This window comes from Sander vitreus, chromosome 19 (assembly GCF_031162955.1).
Source record: "Sander vitreus isolate 19-12246 chromosome 19, sanVit1, whole genome shotgun sequence".
NCBI lineage: Eukaryota > Metazoa > Chordata > Actinopteri > Perciformes > Percidae > Sander > Sander vitreus.
Window position 1 is genome coordinate 15,016,055 of NC_135873.1, and position 18,690 is coordinate 15,034,744.

The 18,690-nt window shown below is 39.9% G+C and overlaps 3 protein-coding genes across 5 annotated transcripts; all 3 read left to right on the forward strand.

The window, feature by feature from the left end:
* The first annotated feature begins 29 nt into the window (after positions 1-29).
* LOC144533992 (ubiquitin thioesterase OTUB1-like) lies at positions 30-9,057 on the forward strand. Its single transcript, XM_078275578.1, has 7 exons — positions 30-132; positions 1,680-1,741; positions 2,925-3,023; positions 3,204-3,322; positions 3,654-3,738; positions 6,952-7,146; positions 8,432-9,057. Exons 1-7 carry the CDS (start codon positions 48-50, stop codon positions 8,627-8,629), a joined length of 843 nt encoding a protein of 280 aa, XP_078131704.1. The 5' UTR covers positions 30-47; the 3' UTR covers positions 8,630-9,057.
* A 636-nt stretch (positions 9,058-9,693) lies between these two features.
* On the forward strand, positions 9,694-11,552 carry cskmt (citrate synthase lysine methyltransferase). Of its 3 annotated transcripts, none has more exons than XM_078275837.1 (2): positions 9,694-9,913; positions 10,711-11,552. In XM_078275837.1, the coding sequence occupies exons 1-2, from the start codon at positions 9,835-9,837 to the stop codon at positions 11,385-11,387; spliced, it is 756 nt and encodes a 251-aa protein (XP_078131963.1). In that variant the 5' UTR covers positions 9,694-9,834; the 3' UTR covers positions 11,388-11,552. The 3 variants fall into 3 exon arrangements, with proteins under 3 accessions (XP_078131963.1, XP_078131965.1, XP_078131964.1); XM_078275839.1 differs by having other exon boundaries at positions 9,823-9,913; positions 10,684-11,552; XM_078275838.1 differs by lacking the exon at positions 9,694-9,913 and adding an exon at positions 9,921-10,368.
* Positions 11,553-13,773: 2,221 nt separating this feature from the next.
* LOC144534197 (secretory phospholipase A2 receptor-like) lies at positions 13,774-17,954 on the forward strand. The gene is made up of 5 exons (XM_078275982.1): positions 13,774-13,816; positions 15,123-15,503; positions 15,614-15,967; positions 16,091-16,185; positions 16,276-17,954. The coding sequence occupies exons 1-5, from the start codon at positions 13,777-13,779 to the stop codon at positions 16,402-16,404; spliced, it is 999 nt and encodes a 332-aa protein (XP_078132108.1). The 5' UTR covers positions 13,774-13,776; the 3' UTR covers positions 16,405-17,954.
* Positions 17,955-18,690: the final 736 nt, after the last annotated feature.

Consider the following 18,690-nt stretch of genomic DNA (forward strand, 5'->3'; position numbering starts at 1 on the left):
AAACACAAAATAAAGAAATGTAAAGACTCGCCGGAAGTGGGTAATGAATGAGGTCATGCAGAAGGAGGAAACAGAACTCGATAGCTAAGATGGCGGAGGAGCAGCAGGAATCATCACAGGCAGAGGGGGAGGGTGAGAGAAACCTTTACACTACAAAATATCCAACTAACAGCGCGGTCATTTCTCTTACAAGTTAAGCCCACATCCGCACGAATGTCCGTCGGCGTTTCAGCCGCTGCCCTCTCCGTGATAAAGTCGGTTGATATGCAGCGATGAGGGGGAGACAGGCCAGAGCTTGTTGGCTAACGTTAGCTAGCTGCCATTGCTACACAAAGAGAAAACGCTTGTTTAGTTACTGACAGGGCAACAGCAAGTGACATTCCTATAGTTTTTGACTTAAGGAAACGTTGAAAGTGTATGCTTAATATAAAAGATAGGGCGCCACCTTTTTTTGTAGCTAAAACAAGTATATGTATCGTGACTAGAATTTGTTTTGTTTTCGCACAGATCGAGCTAGCCAAGTTGACTGACGTTAGCTGGTGTTGTGGATTATCTTGTTTTTATGTTACGTGCTGACTGGCATATGATGAAAACGGGAGGAGAAAATGTCTTCGTGAATGCTTTTTATTTTTGTCTTCTTTATCACGTTATTGCATTTTTAATACCAAACGATGATGGTTTCCAATCTGTGTTAAATTGTGTTTAAAAAATCGCCAAAACGTGTTGCAGGTGCATGGATGTCCCAAGATAATACAACACCTGCATGCACACGCTTTACAATGCCTGTGTATGCATGTAGCTGCTACATCATTTGTTTTTGCTAGTTGTAAAGCAGGTTAGTTTGTGTGTAAACTTGCACTCCTGACTTTATTCAGCTGAAATAATTTCTTAGATTTGGTGTTGTTTTGGGGGTGTAGTTTTCTGCAGGTTGCATTTGTAAATCTGCAGCGCTGATCTTCCAACATTGTATCACTACAACACGTTGTAGCTATGTCTCCACTCAAATTTAAACCTGACCATTTTTACATTCCGATTAGGGTTGCCTGATATTGACAAAATGTGATATCGCGATATCGATATTCACTCCGAGATTCTTAAACATATGAAAACACAAAAGTTGAAAACGCATCGAAGTAGATTAATAGAATATCAAAACAACAGGTTTTTCGTACAACACAAGGGTTTATTTAAACACACGCTTCGCGGTTCACGCTCTCTCTTTCTGTCCTCAGGCTTCTCGTTTCTTTCTCACAAAATGCACGGAATATTGCATGCTTTTCAGTACATTTTTCAATAATGATATTGCACAACGTGATATTGCAAAAACGATATTGAGTCGATATATTGTGCACCCCTAATTCCGAAATTCTTCATAAACGCTGGCCCTGGTCTGATTTTTAAATCCAAATGCCAAATAACATTTCTGCCATCATGGTGGCCTATCGCTCTCGCATGGAACGGTGCCCCAAGCAGTTAGGGGTTGGGTGCCTTTTCTCTCTATTTAATCCATGTTTACATCTTTTTTGCGTGTGTGTGTTTCAGGCCTCTGTTTTTTTTGAATGTGTTTAATACCTGAGTGACAAAAATGTTATTTCCCCTTGGGGATTAACAAAGTATGTCTTTTTCTGTTGGAGACGTTTCTCCTGAAGCCTAACTCATCTGTCTCCCTTCTCTCACAGGAGTGAACTGCCTCGCATATGATGAGGCCATAATCGCTCAACAGGACAGAATTCAGCAGGAGGTATGAAATCCCGTTTTTTTTTTGAGGAACAACAAGATCAAAAGGTTTCCAGATTCCAATCAAGTTTTATAGGGTTGAACATCCAGAAAAGTCGGCTGACGTGTACATAGGAACCCTTTTTATGCAGCTGACATGTCGCATGACAGCCTTTATTTAATTTACTTTTTGTTTTTCATGGCCGTGTTTTATGAAAATGCTAAAAAATAATTTGAGTTCAACCTTTCAAAGTTTCCCAGTAATCAGTAACGTTGACCTCCACCTGGGGCTGTGCAATTAATCGACACTTTAGTAATTGTGTTAAATATTCGTGATTTCAATATTGACCAAAACAAATTGTCATTATGATTTTATTATTTTTTTTTTCCCATAATCGAACAGCCCTACCTTGACCTGTTAAGAGCAGCCGTGACCTATTGATACAAAAATAAGTTATTTTGCAATACAAACATAATGCATAGCTAATGTTTTTAGTCTATAGGCAGCTACACACCGGGCAGATAATCGGCCGTCGGACAGTCTGGCGAGGTCAGTGACTCGAGTCTGTTCGGTGTGTTCCGTGCCGTCTTCCGTTGGAGGAGCTGTCGGCCTTCATTTTGGCCGACCTGACATGTTCAGTCGGAGACGGGGCAGTCGGGACTCACTCGGAAATGGCAAGCGGGATGGGCGTGACTAAGCCTCTCAAAATCTGATGAAAATCTTTTAAACTGACCTTTGTTGATCTGAAATGAAGACAGATTCAGCAACTGCACACTATTTCTCGCTTTAAATGTTTTCAGAAACACGTTTCGGTGAACTATTTTAGTCCAATATGAGATCGTATTCTGAATGAGTCGCCATTAATGGCTGGTTGAAAAATCCTAAATCCGGAAGCAGCAGCCAGGTTTTCATTTTTTGGGAGACAATACAGATTAGCGCCGCCTGCTGTTATGGAGACGTATTACATCTCGTCGCTTCGGTGTGTTCTGAGGCACTTTTTTGACCAACTCGGGGAGACTGATCAGTCCAACTGCCTTTTCTGCCGCGGGTCGGCCGTCTGGTTGGTGTGTAACTGCCTTATATTGTAGCCTTTGTTCAGACTAGAAGCACAGCCCACAGCTGGTCAGGAGTCAGGACAGAGTCCTCCATGAGTGAAGTTTCTTACAGTGCGTGCACTAACTTTGTTTTGTTTTTTGGGGGTATCTAGATAGCCAACAGTAACCCTTTAGTGTCGGACAGACAGGACCTGGCGGTGCTGCAGAGGGAATACGCCGAGGATGACACGGTTTATCAGCTCAAGATCAAGGTCAGTCCAACCACACGAACTGGTGTTCGGTTACTGCCACCCCCGTCAGGGTGCATTTCCTCCACAGTCCAGGGTGTCATTTCATCCAGAGCTGCAAAACCAAACTGTACGTTGCCTACACACTCAAAATACAGTGTTTGCAGTTTGATTTTGCGTAATTTCTTTCTCGTTTTGTTGCAGGACCTACACAAAAAATACTCGTACATCCGTAAGACGCGACCAGATGGGAACTGCTTCTACAGAGCCTTCGGCTTCGCGCATCTCGAGTCGCTGCTAGATGACAGCAAAGAACTGCAGAAGTGAGTGTCGCAGTGGGTGCCGTTTGTGCTGTATCAGCCTTTAGACTCGCCTTGGTTCTTCGATTTTGTCTTCTCATGGCTGCAACGATTTAATACATTTATTTTGTGTAGTTTTGTACAACTCGTGTAGCGTGCCGAAATGGTACATAGCTATGCAATTATGTTTAGAGTCCCATGACAATTAGGCGTTCTTTTGTGTGCACAGTGCTCTGTCAGTTTTTCCTGTCTGCACAGTATTTTTCCTTTGCACTTGAAATCTAACAAACACTGTGGCGGTCGTAATATGCTCAGGGTTATTGATTACATGTTTTTTTTTTTTTTGTCTCTTCAGGTTCAAAGCAGTGGCAACTAAAAGTAAACTGGAACTGGTTAACGAGGGCTTCACTGAGTTTACCATTGAAGACTTTCACAATACTGTGAGTTTCGTGTTCAAGTAAAATACATAAATTGCTAACTGACAAACCTAAATGCAGACGCTTTTCCTTAGATACTGAAGTACTATATAGTAGTGTAGTTCAGTAAAAAAAAAAGAACAAATAAAAACAAAAATAGCTTGCTGAAGTTTTAATGTGCTAACAGTTTACTTGCAGGTGTTGCAGACTGCTTACAGAGTTGTAGCGGAGACAAAGTAGCACGCTTTTTAAAGGTCCTATGACATGGTGCTCTTTGGATGCTTTTATACAGGCCTTAGTGGTCCCCTAATACTGTATCTGAAGTCTCTTTTATATAGACCTTAGTGGTCCCCTAATACTGTATCTGAAGTCTCTTTTATATAGGCCTTAGTGGTCCCCTAATACTGTATCTCAAGTCTCTTTTATACAGGCCTTAGTGGTCCCCCCTAATGCTGTATCTGAGGTCTCTTTTATATAGACCTTAGTGGTCCCCTAATACTGTATCTCAAGTCTCTTTTAATATAGGCCTTAGTGGTCCCCTAATACTGGATCTGAAGTCTCTTTTATATAGGCCTTAGTGGTCCCCTAATACTGTATCTGAAGTCTCTTTTATATAGGCCTTAGTGGTCTCCTAATACTGTATCTGAAGTCTCTTTTATATAGGCCTTAGTGGTCTCCCTAATACTGTATCTGAAGTCTCTTTTATATAGGCCTTAGTGGTCCCCTAATACTGTATCTGAAGTCTCTTTTATATAGGCCTTAGTGGTCCCCTAATACTGTATCTGAAGTCTCTTTTATATAGGCCTTAGTGGTCCCCCTAATACTGTATCTGAAGTCTCTTTTATATAGGCCTTAGTGGTCCCCTAATACTGTATCTGAAGTCTCTTTTATATAGGCCTTAGTGGTCCCCTAATACTGTATCTGAAGTCTCTTTTATATAGACCTTAGTGGTCCCCTAATACTGTATCTGAAGTCTCTTTTATATAGGCCTTAGTGGTCCCCTAATACTGTATCTGAAGTCTCTTTTATATAAGCCTTAGTGGTCCCCTAATACTGTATCTGAAGTCTCTTTTATATAGACCTTAGTGGTCCCCTAATACTGTATCTGAAGTCTCTTTCCTGAAATTCAGCCTTGGTGCAGAATTACAGCCACTAGAGCCAGTCCCACAATGAAATTTCCTTAAGATGTGCCATTTCTGTGTCTGTAGCTTTAAATGCTATTGAGGAGGAGAGAGGGGGGGCAAGGTGGAGGGAAGGGGTGTGGCCTTGACCAACTGCCATGCTGTCAGTACCCGATCCGTACTGCCTGTAAAATCCGTTCTGCCCATAGTTACGTAGTAGAAAACTAACAATGTCCCTGTGCGATTTGTACCACGCATGTGTTGAAACACTTTACGACCAAACATCACAACTTTTTTTATTAAATCTTTATTATACAATAGTCATAGCTACAAACAGTTGAGACTTGTCACTGATCCAAAACCGTGTAGCGACGATGTTGTTGTTTATGTTAATGTTTTTACTTTTAATACTTAGTCTTGACTAATAACCATAGACTGTCTATTATTAATGCGATGAAGTGTAAACGTACATAAGTGTCCTTTTTGAAGACGGGATGACAGCTCTTCCAGCCACCACTGCTGTATACCACTATAGTAGCTACATGCTAACGGCAGTAAACATGTCATCTTAGCTGGCAATGTTGTTAAATTCTCCTCAATTCCGGGTCACATTCCTGCTGAAACATGTCGTTTGGGTAGTGTTTGGTTCAGAAGCCTTTATCTGCGATTTTTGACGTTAGAAAGTGCTGCTTCGTTCCACTACAATCTAACGTTAGCATACTCATAGTTAACTATTGTAGCTGCATGCTAACGCGACATAGCGGAGCATATATAGCTAGCTATATATGTACGTATGTAGCAGGACTTTGTACCGTTAAAAAATCACCAATAAAGGCTTCTAAACCAAATACTAAACAAATACAAATACAGTAAAGTGACCGGAATTTGGGGTGAAATGTCCAGCATTGAGCTACATAATAGTTTGCTAGGAGTTAGCTGGTCTCTCACAGAGATCTCATTTGTAGCCCTGTTTTTACCTGATACTTTCATCGAAGTACAAACACATGAAGTGAGAGGTATACACATGCTTAAACTTCATTTAAAGCATGATTAACCTGAAGTCATGACTTAAAACACCAAAGCAAGGCTTCTAGCTCAGGCTAGCTAGCGTTAGCAAATTACCTTCAAAGTTGTAAAGAAATGATGAAACGTAAAATGTGAAGCCTTTATTTAATTTGCTACATGGTGTTGTACTGGATGGCCGGACGAGCCTCCGTATATCATTAACAGATACTTTAGGCAACTCCAGCCAACACCTTGTAAACTTCATCTCTGCCATCATAACGGTCTACTGTCACTGTCTAATGTTTTCTTCTGGGAGCCAGAAATGTCCAAACATCCTTACGCCAACGCGTGCATAGAGCTGTGAAGTTTGCAGGTGTTGGCGCAAGTGTAGAACTGATCAGGCAGTGACGTTGAATTTCTGTGCATGGTCTGAATTATGCGCATGCGCAGAACGGATCTTACAGGCGGTACGGATCGGGTACTGACACATGCTTCGCTTGTTTGCAAGCCATGATGTCTCTCTCTTTCTCATGGGCGGGCCATATTCTCTGGGCGGGCAAAGCCGAGAAAGGGGAGGTAACACTGATACAGATAATCTGCAAACTGACAAATATCTGCCCTGATAATTGGCCAGGCCGATAATTGGTAGGTCCCTATTTTAGACACAGGTATGGTGATAGTAATGGTCCAAAATTATGTGGAATTGCATATTCCTTTGATTGGAAAACATCACATTTTCTTGAGGAAATACCCTTAAACCCCTCCTGCGCACCTAAATCTTTTCAATGAACCCAGGGAAAACACTGGTTTGAGAATATTTAGTTTCTTTAGTGAACAGCGTTCAGTAGGAAATAAAAGTAAGCAAATAAAAGTCTCACAGTAAATCCAGTATATCTTGCATCCTGTTGGATTAAGTGTGTGATGCCATTGGCTGTAATTTAGATCATTAAGTTGCCGTGCCAACTCTTGAGTGGTCATCTGCCAAATTACACGATGCATTTAGTCAGCTGGAGCCGACAGGCGCTCTAGATTTGGCCAGTCGGACAGTAATTTGGCAAGCTGGACATGCACTAATAAATCTAATGATGTAAATAATGTCTCTCCTCCCAAGTTCATGGACCTGATCGAGCTGTGTGAGAAGCAGCCGCGCCTGCAGGAGCTACTGAACTCCTTCAACGACCAGAACGTGTCGGACTACGTGGTGGTGTACCTGCGGCTGCTCACCTCGGGCTACCTGCAGCGAGAGTATGGCTTCTTTCAGCACTTCATAGAGGGAGGACGCTCCGTCAAGGAGTTCTGTCAGCAGGTGGGCTTTATTTTTTTTAAAGATTTATTTTTTTGGGGGCATTTCAGCCTTTAATGGAAAGAACAGCTAGATATGAAAGGGGAGAGAGAGGGGGAAGACATGCAGGAAATCGTCGAATGAACGAACAACACACAGCAACACGATCCCTTTTTTTTCATTTTGAGTCTGACCTTCTCCGTCGCATGTACTGATCTCTGACTCTGCTCATGGAGAAAAATATGTAGCCTACACTGTAAACGTTTTCTTACACTATTAACCTTGTACAATATACAGAATAACGATAGCACTGATACTCGTACTGGAAGCCATGTTAATCTTGCCATATGGCCACCGTAGGAGTTACAATGTGCTCGGAATGGGAGGGGCTTGAAAGTAATATTCAGTTGGTTGTCATATACAACTTCACCGCTAAATGGGAGAAATTCTTACACAATGTAGCTTTAAAGTGCTCATATTATGCTTTTTTGGCGTTTCCCCTTTCCTTTATTGTGTTATATATATTTTTTGTGCACGTAATTAGGGTTACAAAGTGAAAAAGCCCAAAGTCCCCCCCAAAGGGACTTATCATCTCCAACAGAAAACACTGTTCACAATCTGCTCCAAACAGCTCTATTGTAGTCCAGCCTTTACTTCAGAGACAAACGTAGTCACTTTGTAACACACGTTATAATGCTCGCCTAGCTGCTAGGGTGGCACGCCCTCATACTCTGCTTCTGACTGGCTAGTAGTCCTTACCTAGGTACTGTCAGGGCACGCCCTCATACTCTGCTTCTGACTGGCTAGTAGTCCTTACCTAGGTACTGTCAGGGCACGCCCTCATACTCTGCTTCTGACTGGCTAGTAGTCCTTACCTAGCTACTGTCAGGGCACACCCTCATACTCTGCTTCTGACTGGCTAGTAGTCCTTACCTAGGTACTGTCAGGGCACGCCCTCATACTCTGCTTCTGACTGGCTAGTAGTCCTTACCTAGCTACTGTCAGGGCACACCCTCATACTCTGCTTCTGACTGGCTAGTAGTCTTACCTAGGAGCTGCAGTAATGTGCAGTACAACAAAAATATGGTGTTTTTTGAAAATGAAACCATGTAAACCTATTCTGATATAACCTCTAAATACAATTATGAACCTGAAAATGAGCATAATATGAGCACTTTAGTACACAGTCCGCCATTCTTGGGTGAATAAGAATAAAAAAAACATATGATCACAATGTTCAATATCCATTTAAGTTCTGTAGAAAGACTCCCACGTAATGTGCTTGTTTATTTCTGTTTTTTCTTTTAAGGAGGTAGAGCCCATGTCTAAAGAAAGTGACCACATCCACATCATCGCATTGGCCCAGGCCCTGAACGTATCCATCCTGGTGGAGTACATGGATAGAGGAGAGGGAGGAACAGTCAATCACCACGTCTTCCCTGAAGGCGGCGACCCACGCATCTTCCTCCTCTATAGACCTGGCCATTACGACATCTTGTACAAATAACACTCCCGGCCACAGCCCCGCCTCATTCTCCTCCTGCTGTACGCTACAGCACTGGGGGTTGGCCAAAAAAACAAAAAATAACTTCAGCAGCAACGTTGATGAAGCATACATTCTGTGTATGAGATCACACGTATGTATTTGGAAAAAAAAAAAAAGTTAAAAATAAAAGATAAAATCACATGACATGCCACCCTTACCCCACTCGTCCCAAAACTCCCAAGTTTATCCTCAGTCATCACAAAATGGTTAATAAAAAAAAAATCTTTGGAAGAAATAGAAGTGACTCCAGGCATTTAGAGTTGTACAGGTTTTTTGTTTTTTTTTCTTTTTTTTTGTGGTTGTAAATGTTATCTACTTGCTTTATGTTGGATTCTTTTCCTTTGTTACACTGCGTTTCATTGAGTTTTATTAAAGGGATTTACATCTTATTTCTTGTCTCATTATTTCTTCAGGTTGAATTTAGGGCTACGACACGTGATTAGATTACCAATTAATCACTTCTTTTTTTTTGTTGAGGAAAATTACAATTTCTGTGAGCCCAAGGGGACACCATCAGTTATCTTTTTGTCCGACCAACAGCTGAAAACCCAAATTTATGCAAGTTGCACTGAGACAGAACATTTCCATTTCCATGTGAGAAGCTGAACCAGTAATTCTTACACATTTTTTTGCTGTTTGACAATTTATCAGGGAGATAGTATTCTGCCATTGATTATCAAGCATTTTCATAACGCTCCTAGTTATATAAAAAAATTTTTTTTATTGATTTGTGAGGCAAAAATATAAATATTGTATCTTGACAGTGATACATTTTTGTAGCTGTAGGAGCCACTACCAGGAATGACATCCACCTAAAAAGCTTTATTGGTTACTTGGTAATCACAGTGCTGACATACTCAATCAAATGCATAGTTTTACTTACACGCATACATATTACAGCAAGGATGTAAAACGGTGTACTGAAATGACTACAGGAGAACAGCTGTTTTTTGTTAGGCGCGTGCACTTTGTTTACACCCGAATTTACACATGCGCAGTCGCGTCATTGCGGCACGACCTAATCAAAGATCGTCGTCTACAACATCAGAAGATGCTGTCTCGTCACCGTTTTCGTGGGCTGTTGGTACCAGAACATTTGGGCAGAGTGAGAGCTCCTCCGTTGGACAAGAGTGAAGAAGACAAGACGCAAGGTCGCTAAAGAGAAAATGTCTCTGTTAGCAAAGTCGCTGACATTGTCAGGCAGGAGACTAGTTGCAGCTTGTGTACGGCATCACTCTCTTACAAGTGCGTTCAAATCAAACTGTATTATCTTATTTTTAGATATTTTAATTAACTGAAATGTTTCTGTATGGTGTAACAGCAAGTAACACATGGCAGTGCCACTGCAGTCAATAAGCTAGCTAGTTAGCCAACTAACGTTACAGTGGGTCAGCTACAACGTTATGTTTGACAAGTTGAATAACGTTAGGTAGCTGTTTTAGGAAGTGTTCATTTTACTTAACGTCAGCAAGTTTGTGTTAATTGACACTCTATATAGGTTACAAATTCATTCAAGAGCTCTAATTTGGATACGTACCATCAATAGCGTTAGCACTTCTCCAAAGTTGTGTACTTAACTATTAGCCAGTATGTTAGCTAACGTTACACGAAGCTAAAACGAATGCAGTATAACACGACACATGATACATCTCTAAAACAGTTCCAACAACAAAGAACTGACATTATCATCTTCACAAATGGTAGGATATCATATATTCCAGGACAGCTTTAGCTCTGTTTACCTAATAAACTGGCAACTGAGTGTATGCTGCTTTAATTTATTCCCATGAGCATGGAATCAGTTAAAGTTTCTCAGCTTGGTAGATTTTCGTCATGCAGAATTCAGTAGTGTCTTCTAAGGACCTAAGGGAAGGTTAGAAGAAAGGACACTTTAAATTGACATTTTAAATAAAGTTTAAAATAAAATCCCTCAATATATGACAGAACCATGCAGTCACTTAGGTTAGTTTTATGTCTGTGTTTTACAGCTAATGTTCACTTATTAACTTTCGCAGTATAATCCCATCTGTGTTTCTGCCTAGCTGAACTGATTGAAAACATGGATAAGAAAGCAACCTGGGACTGCTTCTACGCTCAGAGCAGCAGCAAGACAACCACCTTCAAAAACTTTGAGTGGTTCTTTGGCTTCGAAGCTGTCCGGGACTTCATAATGCCTCTCTTGCAGACCGAGTCCCACCCAGATGCTCTGCTCCAAGTCCTGGATATGGGCTGTGGCACTTCTGCTCTAGGGCCCTGTATTTTCAGACACTCAGCCTACCCGGTCCGGGTCACTTGTGCAGACATTTCTCCCATAGCTGTGCGACTAATGCAGGAACACGTCCGAGCCAAAGCCATTCAGCCTCACAATCTTTGTTCTCAGCTTGAGTTTGTAGAGCTGGACTGCACACAGCTTCACAGGCACTATGGCTGTAGCAGTGTGGACCTTATAGTTGATAAGGGCACCACAGATGCTTTGTTGAGGTCTAAGGAAGGGAGAGGGAAGGCCAGTCTGGTGCTGAAGCAGTGTTTGAAGGTGCTGCGGAGCTCAGGATCTGTGCTCCAGTTCTCCGATGAGGACCCTGATGCCAGGCTGCTGTGGCTGGAGACGGAGGCCCAGGAGCCGGGGGTGATGGCAGCAGATGTTGGGGTGCAGGAGGTTGGGGAGCTAAGGGGAATGTCGTACTACTGCTACCAAGTGACTCCTCGCCCTATTGTATAGCAACTTTCTACATCTGGACTAGGGATACACCGATTATCGGCCCGTTTTTTTGGCAGTTTGCAGATTCTCTGTATCACTGAGTCTGACCTAATGTCCCACCCACAACACTATCTGACTGTGTATTACGTTGAAAGTTTCTAATTGATTAAATAATTGCTTAAAGCATCCAAACAAAGTTTTGTGTAGGATTTTGTAACATTCCAGAATCTAAATGTGGACTTTCATTTTCACTGTATATGCACATCGGTTCCAAATATCGGTTATCGGTTTTATTAACTACTAATAATCGCTATCGAGAAAAACCAGTATTGGTCGATCCCTAATCTGGACGGTCATAATGTTAAATAAGTACATTTTTTAACATGATAGTCAAAAAAATCTGGCAAACAAGCGAGAGCGTTTTTTTCCCCTATCCCTGAACAGATACTACAGTGTACCTGTGGTGTAATACAATTATACATTTAAGACACATACAGTGCTCAGCATAAGTGAATACACCCATGCTAAAGTTGACTAAAAAGAGGAATAAAAAAAATCATCTTTTGGAAATTTATCTTAATGCCTTAATTAAAAAAATTAGGAAAAATCATCTTTGTGAATGAATAATGTATCATAAATAAATGCATGTTCTTCCTTAAAATACAGGGGGCATAAGTAAATACACCCCTATGTTAAATTCCCATAGAGGCAGGCAGATGTTTATGTTTAAAGGCCAGTTATTTCATGGATCCAGGATACTATGATCCTGATGAAGTTCCCTTGGCCTTTGGAATTAAAATAGCCCCCCCACATCATCACATCCCCTTCACCATACCTAGAGATTGGCATGGTTTTATTTCAGTTATCCTAATAGCTGGTTTGATTTGCATTGAGAGATGATTTTATGGAAAGTACCCCATGCCAATCTCTAGGTATGATTATTACTTGTTATCCACTGCCATCTATTGGCAGCAGACTGTCTCATCCAGCATGCCACGATGTAGGATACACATCTCTCTTCTCAGCTGTAGACCTATCTCTTTTCTTAATGTTTTTATGCTTGAGCCATGTGCTCTTATTTTGAGTAGTGATGCCTCTATAATTATTATTTATAATAATTGACACATATAATTATATTTTGAGCTCCCACAAGAGTCTTGATGCTATAGTCAATAGGTGAGTCAATGCCCTGGGCTCTCTCTCCCTTAAAGATTCAAGATTTTATTGTCATTTTCATGTGTACTTCCGTACATACAAAAAAATGAAATATTGTTTCCCCAGCTTGTGTCAGTATAAAACAAGGAAATAAATAGAATAAAACCACATAAAATACAGCATATAGCAGCATATATATATGCGTTTAGTCCAAACAAAGTGCAGTTCAGGCACAGGTAGCTGCACAGTAGGGAAGCATGGCAGCGGGAGGGGGCACAGTCCGCATCCTTCTGTCAGAGGAAGGCAACGTTACGACAAAGCTAAGGGGACTGACGCTATAGCAACGCTTAAACAATGATAAGAAACAATGTGTCACTGTTAAACTTGTAAATGACTGAAATGGTAAGGGAAACCATCTGACTGAGCCATCATAATGTATTCTAGTGGGTTCCTGTTCAGAGGACTGGAAATGTACACAAACAGTTGTTGCGCCTAACTGCACACTGACTACTGCAGCAGGAATTTAACAACTGTTGCACTATTTTATTGGATACACAAGGTGAGAGAGATTATGTATACAGAGACGTAGAGGAAGAAAAAAAAAAGGTGAAACAATGTAAAAAAAACTTAGCAGATAGGTTTACAATTTTTTCAGCCAGGTGTGAGAGGTTTTGCTTGATTGAGTCATTCCTCCTATTATTAATATAGACCATACAGTGATCCACTCCTAAAGCATTTCCAATAGAAGTGATGGTGGACAAAGTCCTTTGTCCTTGTTGTGAATACATGGCTCTGAAAATAACTTGAGGCGTTAGTAGTCTGAATTACTAAGTGGATATCTTCAAAAGTTACAATCTTCTTAGTACAAAATCCCCTCTCTTTGTTTCCGAGGGCAGCGTTTCTGCGTTGCGATGCAGTGGAAGGATAATAACAAAAAAGGGGAATTTTGAAGACTAAATTGTCTAATGTAATAGCTCCATAAACATCCATTATGGATCAGCCCCTAATGGTGGCTTATCCTATCTTATTATTTTACTAAAATAACATCAAGATCACTACCCATGTCAACATTTACATGAAGTCATCCAACACATTACATTGTGTAAAGAGTGCATTTGACATTTACATCTTGTTACAAAGTAACAAAGAAAAAGGAGCTAGTGTTGACTTTCAATACATTTGCCTGTCAAATATCGTTTCATTTTAGTGCCATACTGTACACTGAGCCATACTGTACAGTCCACAGAGCAGCATCATGATGGAACGGGTCTGGCTGGTTGTCTTGTATCTCTCAGGTCAGTGAATTCTTTCACATAGTTGCTGTCTGACTGCTTTTTATTGTATAATACGCTAGGACTGAAATGAATAAAATCCACAGGTGTTGTCTCACAAATTCAATGGTTAGTTTGAAAAAGTATTTCAAATATTTTGATTTAATTTCTTTTGGCCCTGATGGAGACTTTTTGTGTAGAAATATTCAGCTAAAAGCAATGTGAAAATACTCCATTACAAGTAAAAGTCCTGCATTAAGTAGACATAAATCATCAGCAAGATGGTATTATTATTTTTTCATCATTAAATGATTGTTATAATTCATCGATAACAACCTATAGACTTCTGGAACGTGACAACGGACCCCAACTTTTTTTTTGTTAGGGCCACGGGCCATAGAGAACCACTGGTGAAATCCTAAATAATGTGTTTTTTTTAATAAGTTTAAAAAAGTGTTTTTATGTGCAATCTCAACCTGAAAAGTAACAAGTAGTTGTAGCTTTCAGATGAATGTAGTGGAGTAACAAGTACAATATTCTCCTCTGAACTGTAGTAAAGTAGGAATCACACCTAAGTAAAGTATCCCAAACGACAGCTGATCTGGCACAAATTTGTCCTGATTCTACAATTAGTCAGGGGCGACCCATTCAAGGCTAAAATCGGGCTTACTCCGTACAGTGTCTGCCCGTCTTAAGTCACTGAAACTTGTTCACACTCAGTCAGTCAGCTGCTACAGGTAATAGGCCTCGTCCTATCAGAGAATGACAATAAGCACATTTAGACGAATGATTGAATAATGACGAGAAGTCTTGTACTTTTTACTCCACTACATTAATCTGACAGCTTTAGTTACTAGTTACTTTACAAATTAGGATTTTTGCACACAAAACACATGTAGTTTATAAAATAAGATTTTTTATTTTAAACTACCCAACAATATAACGGCCTACAAGTCAAGCTGAAATTATGAACAGATTGAACACTTAGTTGATTGACAGAACAGTTTGGATAGTTTCCAGTTTCTAAAATGTGAGTATTTTTTTCTGCATTGAGTACTTTTACTTTTAATACTTTAAGTACATTTTCCTGATGATACTTTCATACTTTTACTTAAGTAACATTTTCAATGCAGGACTTTTAGTTGTAACAGTAGAGTTATTTTTTTTTACAGTCTCGTATTAGTACTTTTACTTAAGTAAAGGATCTGAATACTCTTCCACTGCTGGCTGTATGTCACAATTATTCATCAAACCAAAAGATAGTTTGAACCACTCACAGGTTTAAAGATGGATACAACCGTTGACAAACACGTGTTTTCCCCCCTCACAGGCTGGGAGATCTCTACGTGCCTCCTGCATCAGTATCACTTTGTTGCTGCTAAAAAGACTTGGGCTGAAGCTCAGGCCTACTGCAGAGAGACATACACAGACCTGGCCACCATTAGAAACTCTAAAGAAATGAACGAACTCATCAGCACCGTTGCATCTTTTGGCTACACCTCTAAGGTGTGGATTGGCCTGTACAGTACGATCGACTGGAGGTGGTCCGACGGCTACACAGGGCATGGAAGTGAGTATAGGGACTGGCAAGATCGTACTGACAATGAACCAGACTTTTCCTCAGCGGATCAGTTCTGTGTGTGCATTGACAACACTGGTGGCTGGTGGGATGATCATTGCATGGTAGACTACCCATTTATCTGTTACAAAGGTAAGGATACATTGAGGCATATTTCTATTTTATTATTGGAAAGGATTGTTTTGAAATTCAATAAGTGAATTTAACGATAAATATATAAAAAAAATAAACTTTCACTGCAGGAACACAGCTGAATCCTGAATATGTTGTCATGACTATTAAAATGAATTGGTCCAGCGCTCAGAAGTACTGCAGGGAGAACTTCATAGACCTGGCCACTGTGAGGAACAACTCTGAGAACCAGAAGGTCCAGAGCTTGGTGCCGAGTGGAGACTGGGCATGGATTGGTTTGTTCAGAGACCCTAACATGTACTGGTCCGATGGGAGTGGCTATTCATTCAAATACTGGTCCACAGGTTCATTCGCTATTGGCTCGACGAGGGCCTGCGTTCTTGCTTTGCAGAACACAGGAAAATGGATGACAATGTCCTGTGAGGTTAGTTTACCGTTTGTCTGCTACAGCGTGCCTCCGCCTGGTGAGTGCTTTAGTGTCCTTCAGGGAAGAGACAATTTGATGCATTACATCATGCTCATTTGAATTAATGAGTTCAGTACAACACAGTTTTTTTTTCTTCTTTTTTTCCTCTTTGTCAAAGCAGCAGTCATGAGGCAGACAATTAAACTGAGTGTGAAGCCAGGGGACCCCTCTCTGGATCTGAATGACCCTGCTGTAAAAGCAGACATTCTGAAAAAGGTGAGTGGATAGCAGGCCGAACAAAAGCTGTACCTTCTCACAAATAATTTAGATGATGTTTCAAAAATGGCTACCGTTTGTATTTCCCAGCTCCAGGACAGGATGAAGGAGAATGGAGTGAGTGGAGTCACCCTGAAGTGGAGCGAACAGCCTGATGGGAAAGTCTTCCACAAGGAGGGACAAAGTTCACAGAGGAAATTCAGAAAGAAAGAAAACTGAAGCTCTGAAAAATTTAAGTCTGATTTGACTTCTGTTTACGTGAAGCGCATGGTGAAGGGTTCTCCTGAATAAGACATATGTTTGATTATGCATTCCATTAAAAGAATTGCTCTAGTCTACAACTGTACTATTACACTATTATGCTTTGTTCGACTGAGCTCTGAAATCAAAATCTGATTTTACTTCTGTTTACGTGAAACGCATGGTGAAGGGTTTTTTCTCTATCTGCTAATAGGGTACACACACCTTGCAGTTAACGGTGAACACGTCCTGTAGACTGCCATAAAACACTTTTCTTTTCATTTAGTGTGATACAATGTGTGTGATGTGTAATACAATTTATTTTGATTTTCTCCTGAATAAGACCTATGTTTGAACCCTTATGCATCCCTTTAAAAAATTGCTCTAGTCTACAACTATACTATTACACTATTATACTTTTTTCGACTTAATATACTGTGACTTTTTAATGACTTTTTTCGACATACTATACTATGACGTTTTTTCACATAAACTATGATTTTTTTATGACTTTTTTCGACGTACTGTGCTATGGCTTTTTTATGAATTTTCGACATACCATGCTAGGTGTTGTGGTTGTTCATATTTCTGTTTCCTGTTTTGTATAATTCCTGTATGTTTCTGTTTTCCTGTTTTGATTGTGAATGATGTTTGTATGTTTCTGTTTTCCTGTTTTGGATAATTCTAATGATGGGGTATGTTTCTGTTTCCTGTTTTATTTTGATAGTCTAGTTTTCTGCCTTGTCTTGTCTAGTTTTGCTTCCTGTCTTGTTTTCCCCGCTTGTCTGATTGCCCTGCCCCGTTGTGTTTCACCTAGATTTTCTTTTGTCTCTGTTTCCTGGTTTTTGGTCTACTTTTGGTTTTTTGGATTCCCTGTTCTTGTTTTTCTGAAGTTTCTGGAAGAAGTTTTTGCCCTCTGCAGTCGGGACTCTCCTTGTTGGTGTTAACCTTGTTTTTTGTGTAATGAATCCTCAAGATCAAGCGTTACCTCGTCTGCTCTCTGCTTTTGGGTCCTCCTGTTCCCCGAGTTGTAACACTAGGAGTTTTTTCAACATACTATACTAGGACTTTTTATGACTTTACGACATACTATAGTATTACTTTTTTTTTTACTTTTTCGAAATACTATACTATGACGTTTTTTTTTACATAGTATACTATGCCTTTTTTTGATTGTTAAACAGTTCATTCCACATTTCTTTTGTTATGCTTAATTTTTTTCGTTTTTTTTCTCTCTTTACTATGATTTTTTCCCCATATTATAGTACTCTTTTATACATACTATACTGTTGTGAATATTGTTACATTCCCCATTCCATTCTGTGAGAACTCTGAAGAAAGTCGTTCTCATCGATTTCATTGGTATCCCAAATTATTGGAATTATTGCAACACTGTTTTCCTATCTGTGTGTACAAACCTTGGGACAATCCTTCTGCCCATCTTACTGCACGTCATCTAAATAAATGTAGCCATTGTTAGAAAATATGTATATCCTTGTGTGTCTCATTAAACCTTTAGAACATTGTGAAATGAACCCTGCTTCGTGTCACTTTTTTCTCTGAGATGTCAACACTGCTTTCCGAATCAGCACACAGGGTCAAGCCAGGAGCTGATGACATGTCACACTCTCATTATTTCTTGAACTGAATCAAATAAGATCTGGAACACACAACCTTGCTCTTTTCCAATCATTCTCTAATCTCCCTACACTATCAGACCTGACACTTGTCTATATGTGTGTCTAAAAGAGGGATAAAAAAGTCATAGTATAATATGTTGAATAAAGTAATTAAAAACGCCATAGTATAGCATGTCAAAAAACGCCACAGTAAAGTATGTCGAAAAAGGACATAGTATACTATGTCGAAAAAAGTGAGGAAAACACCATAGTATAGCATGTCGAAAAAAGAGATAGTATAGTATGTCATAGTATACTATGTTGATAAAATTTTTTTAAATAAGACATAGTATAATATGTCGAAAAAAGTGGTAAAAAAAAACATAGTATAGTATGTCGAAAAAAGGGATAAAAAAGCAATAATATATCAAGTGTATGCATTGAGACTACCTTTCCCTTTATCTATATGAATTATTTATTCCTGGAAATTATGTCTCCAAATGTATTACACCCATAAGATTAGAGAACACAACCTTTCCTTTTCCAATCATTCTCTGATCTCCCTGCACTATCAGACCTGATACTTATCTAACTGGTCGAATAAAGGAGAAAAAGTCATAGTATAGTATGTCGAAAAAAGTGATGT